At 43.8% G+C, this 7,945-nt stretch overlaps 1 protein-coding gene across 1 annotated transcript in view; it reads left to right on the top strand.

The window, feature by feature from the left end:
- Nucleotides 1-3,073: 3,073 nt before the first annotated feature.
- RNF150 (ring finger protein 150) overlaps nucleotides 3,074-7,945 on the top strand; it is a 192,786-nt gene continuing 187,914 nt past the window's right edge. Inside the window, exon 1 of the mRNA XM_024208116.3 lies at nucleotides 3,074-3,946. Coding sequence (XP_024063884.1) covers nucleotides 3,487-3,946 — 460 coding nt within the window. The 5' untranslated portion in view covers nucleotides 3,074-3,486. The remainder of the gene's footprint in view (nucleotides 3,947-7,945) is intronic.

Here is a 7,945-nt window from a genome sequence, read left to right as displayed (position 1 = left end):
TATTTTCTATAAAATCATGTTGACTGGCACTAAGTATATTCCCATCCTCTTATTCTTTTCCATGATTTTTTTCTAAGACGAGACAACCTGTAATTACATGGGTCATCCCACTTACCCTTTCTTGAATATTGGCATAACACTAGCATACTCTGTCTTCTGAAATTTCCCTGGTAATCCAAAATTTATTAAAAAATTAAAGTCAAAGGATTAGTGATCTCCTAGGCCAACTCTTTTAGGATTCTTGGTCTGGACCTTTTGGTTTAAAAATGTTTATCCATAGTCGATGTTTAACATCCTCTTTTTAGTTATTAATAAGCGGGAAAATACTTCATCATCCACATTTTGCCTTTTCTGCATCATTACTAACATTCTTACCATCTAGATCTAGTAAGGGGGTCTATACCATAGGAACAAAAGTAATCATTACAAATGTACTTTTAAAATCTCGGTCTTATTGTGCTTAGCTCTGCCAGGTCTGGATTTTTCCACTGATGTATTTAGCTTCCCTTATCAATTTTCTGTTCTTCATAACTTCTAATATATTGGTTGGTATATACTTCCCCTTTTTTTCTATGTTATATCCTTTCCCCCCAATTAGTGCCTTCATTTCCATACTGAACCATGATGGGCTTCTACCCAAAATTGATCTGTTACTTGTTTGTGGATTTTTGGCCATCTAATAAAAGGCAATTTAGGTTGGACAGTAGGAAAAACTTCCTAATTGTCAGAGTGGTTAAGCACTGGAATAAATTGCCTAGGGAAGTTGTGGAATCTCCATAATTGGGGATTTTTAAGAGCAGGTTGGACAAACAGCTGTCGGGGATGGTCTAGATAATACTTAGTCCTGCATTGAATGCAGGGGACTGGAGTAGATCAGTGGTTCTCAAACTAGGGCCGCCGCTTGTTCAGGGAAAGCCCCTGGCGGGCCGGGCCGGTTTGTTTACCTGCTGCGTCCGCAGGTTCGGCCGATCGTGGCTCCCACTGGCCGCGGTTTGCCGCTCCAGGCCAATGGGGGCTGCAGGAAGCAGGGCAGGCCGAGGGGCATGCTGGCTGCCCTTCCTGCAGCCCCCATTGGCCTGGAGCAGCAAACCATGGCCAGTGGGAGCCGCGACTGGTCGAACCTGCAGACACGGCAGGTAAACAAACCAGCCTGGCCTCCCAGGGGCTTTCCCTGAACAAGCGGTGGCCCAAGTTTGAGAACCACTGGACTAGATGACCTCTCAAGGTCCCTTCCCGTTCTATGATTCTTCTTAAACAACTCCCAATTTTTATTCACACTTTTGATCTACTCTTCTCCATTTTAGGAAATCAGCCCTTTTGAAGCACCACAGATATGCTACTGGTAGGGTATATCCTCTGCCTACATTGAACATAACCATGTAGCAACATAACTTAAAAGTCAAATACTGCTTTCAGTTTACATGCACAAGTCCCATGTAAGTCAAAGGGCAACAGCAGAGTTTTATCCACAAGAAGATTAAAACAGACCATATATGTTCATCATGTCAACTATCTGTTTACAATAAAGAATAAATGGCCATTGCAAAGTATAACTTTTTCTCTTTATATGCAACAGATTCTGATCTCATTTGCATTTGAGTAGATACAGAATGACTCAGTTGTGGTTTAACACTTTTCATATTGGCGTGAAAGAGATCAGAATATTAACCACATACTTACTCCCTGTGAGTATTTTAATTCCAATTATTATCCATAATAAAGAATCAAAGTTCCAAAACATTGACTACAGCAGCTCCAGGATTTTACCCATTCCTTTTTTGCCCCGCACTTTATGCTTGACTCACCTATTTTAATAGATGTTGCCTCAGAAGTTCTATTGGGTTTTTTTAAGTTTCACATTAAACATTCTTTATATTTGTGTCAATAGTTGACCTACTTGTTTTTGTGTTTAAATCTGTTTATTGTGCACATCTGTTTTGAAACAGAATGTTTGTTTCCTAATGTATGCATACACACACCTCACTATAAATATACATACACACAAATGCTTCTCTCATTTAATAGCATAGCACACACTTGTTTATTGTTACAGACCCATATAATAACACAGAAATTCAATGGAGAACTGTCCTTTATTGCTTTCTTTTCTTAGGAACATTAGAACTGTTATAACAGGTCAGAGTGGTGGGCCATCCAATCCAGTGCACGGTCTCTGGCCGGGGCTAGTAGCAGATGCTTCAGAGGAAGAGGACAGTGATCCCATTGAGGGTAGTTATGGATAATTTGCCAATAGAGAAAAATTCTCATTGGTAGGAGGCAGGACACCAAGTAAGTTAATTAAAATAGCAGGGTCCAAAAGGTGATTTTTAAAGTCCCTAATCTTAAACTTCAATTTTCTCTCAGATGGTTTGGTAGAGTGGTTTTCAACCTTTGCCATTGGTGGACCCCTAAAAATTTCAAAGGAAGGTGCACACTCCTTTGGAAATCTTAGACAGTCTGTGTGCACACACCCCTCTCCCCCTCCAGTTGAAAGCCACTGCTCTAGGGGAGGGGTTCTCAAACTTTTGTACTGGTGACCCCTTTCACACAGAAAGCCTCTAAGTGTAACCCCCCCTCATAAATTAAAAACACATTTTTATATATTTAATACCATTATAAATGCTGGAGGCAAAGCTGGGTTTGGGGTGGAGGCTAACAGCTTTCGACCCCCCCCCCCCATATAATCTCCCAACTCCCTGAAGGGCCACAACCCCCAGTTTGAGAACCACTGCTCTAGGTTAACAACCTTTCACAGAGCCTGGCTCAGACATAGTCCTTTTCCCCCTTCCCCTCGCAGGGGTCCGCAGACCACAGCTTGAAAGCCACTGCTCTAGAGTCTGGTATCTTCCCCTCCACCGGCTCACAGCCTGGTTCTGCCGCTGTCCCGCCTGTCTCCCAGCAGGTGGCGCTGCTGCCCCTCCAAGGCTGAGCGCCATTAAAGCACAGCCGCAAGAGCTCTTGACATCACACCAAAGCCCCTCCTGCACGCGCCTCCCCTACCCCCGCTCCCCCCAGAGCCAGCATCTCCTCTGGCGAGCCGCCTGCACAGCTACCCGGCGAGGGGGTGGAGCGGGGGAGGGCGAGAAGCACCCCCCCGCCAGCTGCCTATAGCAAGAACGCCTCCTCCTCAGCCAGCCGGAGCTCCCTTTTGAAGGGGGTCCCACAAGCTCCCGTGCAGTGTGTGCAACCACCCCCTGCCCCTGTAGGGAGAGGGAAGCGACCGCAAAGCCAGGAAGGAGCCCGAGGGGGAGGGGTAGAAAGGGAGACGAGGGGGAGAGAGCTACGGAGCAAGGCGCTAAGAGGCACGGAAAAGCCCCCAGTGAAATGCATTACAGCTGAGGTTACCCAGCCAGCTCCCACCCCCCTCCGGTGCCTCGCACGGCCGGATCCCAGCAGCTGGAGCAGCCGCCGCCTAGCCCAGAGCAGGCTCCGGTGCCCGCTCGCACACGCAGCCGGGCCGGAGGCGAGGGGGGAGGCCGAGGAAGGATGGCAATGTCTCTGATCCAGGCGTGCCGCAGCCTGGCCCTCTCAACATGGCTGCTCTCCTTCTGCTTCGTGCATCTGCTCTGCCTGGACTTCACGGTGGCCGAGAAAGAGGAGTGGTACACGGCCTTCGTGAACATCACCTACGCCGAGCCGGCGGCCGGCAGCCTGGAGCTGCGCAGCGAGAAGAGCGAGTGCGGGCGCTACGGGGAGCACTCGCCCAAGCAGGATGCCCGGGGCCAGGTGGTGATGACCGTCTCCGCCCACGACCGGCTGGCCTGCGACCCCCACACCCGGTTCGCCGCCCCGGGCCAGGGCAAGAGCTGGGTCGCGCTGATCCCCAAGGGCAACTGCACGTACAAGGATAAGATCCGGCACGCCGCCGCCCAGAACGCCTCTGCCGTGGTGATCTTCAACGTGGGCTCCAGCAACGCCAACGAGACCATCACCATGCCGCATGCAGGTGAGTGGCAGCGGGGCGGGAGGAGAGGAGCCGCCTCTCCTCACTTGGAGCCCCTAAGGTCTGCCCGCAGAAATCCCTGCTCCCGGGATACGCTGCCCGCCAGTCCGACGCTTTTAAGGCCAGTTGGACCCCTTCGTTCACCCCGCTCGTTAACAGGGACCATGCCTGCTGGTACCTGGTAGCCTGTTTGTGGTGTTACAGCCAGCTTCGCTCGCCAGTCTAGGAGTTTGGTGCTTTGTGGAGATTGGGGAAGAGAATGTCCCCCACTTCCCCAATATCTGGGCTGAGCTGATAGCTGGGGTGGGCTGGACGGACCCTCTTGGTCAGTTTGTATATCAGTTATCCTTGCCAGAAGTTAGCTGTTTCATTTCTGCACAGAAGATAAGTGTTTTTCTGGGCACCTTTACAGGTTGTAAATACTCTTCTGACTGCTGCCATGGAGAGAAATTGACAGGTTGCCAAGACCGATAAATAATAACATTCAATCTGGTGGAAAAGTTCAAAAGCTGTGAAGTTTTGGCTACTTTTGTGGATTTTATGGGACCTGTGGTCCCTTTAGAGGGCAGTTAGGCATCTGTAAGCATTTTGTTGGATCATTAAGATCCGGTGGTCCATGTCAGGCAGGGGCTGTGGGTGAGATTGAGCTCTTCAAGATGTGAAGGATAACATTGTTTCTTAATTACTAGGAGGTTCAGCAAAGTAGGGAATGCAGTGTCTACCATCATCTTTGCAATTATTTTCATCTGTGGGACCAAACACTGTGGAGTATCTGATTTTATGAAATACAGGTGCAGACATTTGTCTCAAATTTTGGTTTCTCATCCTTCCCATGTGTGCCTTTGATGTCTGGAGATGGGTGTTCAGGACTCAAAGAATTAATCAAATTGTGCTATGAGAGAGTCAACATAAACATAGCCATCAGAAATAACAGCAAAGCCAGAACAAACACTGGGTTTGCTATATAATGAAAACATTGTTTTTATAAAAATATTTGTTTTGAAATAGTTGTTTTAAAGATCAGCTAATCAGATTTATTTTTAGGGACAAAGTCTTCTGCCAGGGGCCACTAGTCTCTTATGCCAAGAACATATGCCATGCAGACTAAAATGCCACCTATTAGCGGAATCTCTGGTTTGCATCCAGTAACTAATCATACCCAGCTCTTTCATGCCAGTTTAGTGTTGTTGGGGGTAAATTGGAACATGATTAGGTTACAAAGCATGGATATTTTAATTACATTTTTACGTTTTGCAATAAGCTAGCCAGGATGGATGAGAGGTAAAAGAATTCCTTGCATTACTAACATTATAATAGTGCAGCTATTGGACAGAACAGTTTGAACATATTGCACTCAGTCTTCTGTGAAGAGATTAACTGTTTACTGGAGCAAATTCATATGCTTTTGAGATGGGTGGATTGGATCAGAGGAAGGTTTTTATTTTTTTTAAAATCTTGATATTGCTTAGGACTTTTCATGGCTTTAAAATTAGAGCGCCTAATAGTTTTAAAACTGTTTTCAATAAACTGCATATGGTTTAGTTTCTGTTTAGGTTCTACTTCCTATTACTTTAAGTATTATTATAAGATTATTAATAATAAGATTATTTAGCAGGCAACATAATAGAAGCTTGACATATAGAAATATAAGCACTCTTAAAGTCATGCTCAGGGTATTTCAACACAAAATAGGATACACCATTTGTTCCTGTCTAATAAGTTTCTTTAAAACTGCCAACATGTTGGATCAATTAATGGCTTGCCTGTTTTTGAAGACTGTACTAAACTGTTTTCCCATCTAAATAGTGTTTTATTTAGAAACAGTGGAAGTAAAAAAGTCTTCTAACAATTTAAAGGTTAAAGGCCAAAAGGAATGAAACAAATATTATTTATTACTGTTTGTGCCCTCTGCTTTCAGAAAAATACTAATACTATACCAGTTAACATTGGGACAGCTTCTTTAGTGTTACCTGGCACCTTTGCAGCTTATTCAGAAACTCCTTTTCAAGCACTGCATTGGTTTCCATTAGAAATGCTACTTTCTTAATCAGGAATACCCAGCCATGTGATTCATTTCATTTCAGCGTTTGGGATGGCAGAAACTTTTAAAAAACATTCTTATAAACTATGATCAGTCAGACCATTGAGGCCTTGAAGCTAATTTATTTTTCAAATTAAATTCAAAACTCGTTTTTTCACATTTTCTCAAAAAGCAATGACCATTTTAGTTTTGTGATGCTGAAAAACAGTTCACACTCTTATCTTAGGAAAACGGTGTCCTCTGCACAATTGAAACACAGAGGTATTTTAGGCCCAGGCCTATTAAAACAGAAGAAAAATAATTTAAACATGGTTGTAGGGATATTTTGCTATCTCCTAGGTCCTGCCTAGTTGATATCTGAGGAATTAGTGGAAACCCAGGGACTGATTTATCCATACCCTGCATCTGGTGTAATCATTAATAGCAAAGCAAAGTGAGTGTAAAAAGAGTATAAAATCATAACTGCTACCAATTTGACTTGTTAGCATTTTACACTCACTTTACTCTGGTGTCAATGATGAGACAAGGTGCAGAGCAAGGTTGAATTGGGCTTTCAGGCCAGCCACATCTGCTGTGTGTGTTGCAAACACTAAACTCCCGTAGTGGGAAAATGAAAAGGTTCCACCATGGAAAAATGTAGAAACAGAGATGGTTTTGAAATGCAACCTGGAAGTATTTTAAAAGTCAAAAGAAATATGACACCAATTTATTTTGTACTTTATTTTACCCTTGTTCTTTTCAGTTTTTATATGTAAGGTCAAGTGTGAATTTTGACTTTCCTTATAGCTGTTACCATTTCCTGCTGTATAAATGTAGTGGTTCCTGTCCCTCACTAACAAGAAAATGCTTCTAAGAAAGAGCTTTGGTTTCTTAACACATTCTCTTCTCTGGAATGTTTTGGTTTCTTTTCCCCCCATTGTTTTCTATCTCATTTCCTCTGCTATCATCAGTTTTTCTTGCTGCTTCTCTCCTGCCTTACACCTACCCCCCCCCCCCAGTCATTTCTGCCTATCTATTCTCCATTCCACTGTCTCTTATTTCCCCTTCGCCCAACCCCACATCACTTCCTCTTCTCCCAACTATTTTACCCTATTATATCTCAACTCTTTCCCCCCCACCCAAAACTCTCTATCTTCTCTCCCTCTAATCTGTTGACATGAAAACCATGTGCTGCTGTCTGTGCATACTGATGTCCTTTTCCACTGAGTGACTAAAATGTGTGGCTACTGTGCCTGCATTCTCTTCCGTAATTCAAGATAATAGTTCTCTCTGATATCTTTTTGCAGTTTCTAACAGATTTGAACTCATAGTTGTTAAGGTCATTCTGGTATGTAAGAGAGGTGCTTTGAAAGAAAACAGGTGTTAAATATGAAACCAGAGCCTATCATTGAGCTATTCCACAAACCCTGAGACTTGTATCTGAAAGTTTTTTAGTGCCCCGTTGCTCCAGACAAAAGTTTAGATTTGCATTGAATTCAAACTCTATATTGAAATCCTCACTGTCACAGGCCTGATCCACTGACTTCAATGTGACTTCATTGAGCTTTGGAAGTCTTCCCGCTGACGTCAGTAGGCTTTGGATCAGGCACCAAGTGAACACCACAGGCATGGCAACTTTAATTCCAGTGAAATGTGCAGAAAGACATGCTGATGATTTTTTATTTCCTGATATGTGGCTGATACTTAGAAATGAGGGACAAAACTTAAAATGCTGTTTAGTGAAAGTCAGGTATATATTTTAGCAAAAGGTGTCAAGTTAATGCTTGTTCTTATATTTCTTATATTTTTCAAGTAAATGTAGTTAATGAAAAGTGCCAGATTGATAGGCCTTGGAGAGTGAAGTCCTCTGTGTATTCACAAAATTGGTAATACTTGTGCAAACCTACTTGATCTCTTTTTTTAATTTACCCTTAAAATAGGGTTACCATTCGTCCGGATTCCCCCGGACATGTCCGGCTTTT

The sequence above is a fragment of the Terrapene carolina genome, unplaced genomic scaffold (genome assembly GCF_002925995.2).
Source record: "Terrapene carolina triunguis isolate 2854851 unplaced genomic scaffold, T_m_triunguis-2.0 Scaffold66, whole genome shotgun sequence".
Taxonomy (NCBI): domain Eukaryota; kingdom Metazoa; phylum Chordata; order Testudines; family Emydidae; genus Terrapene; species Terrapene triunguis.
The sequence above is the reverse complement of the archived record's forward strand: the minus strand, read 5'-3'. Positions and strand labels throughout refer to the sequence as shown.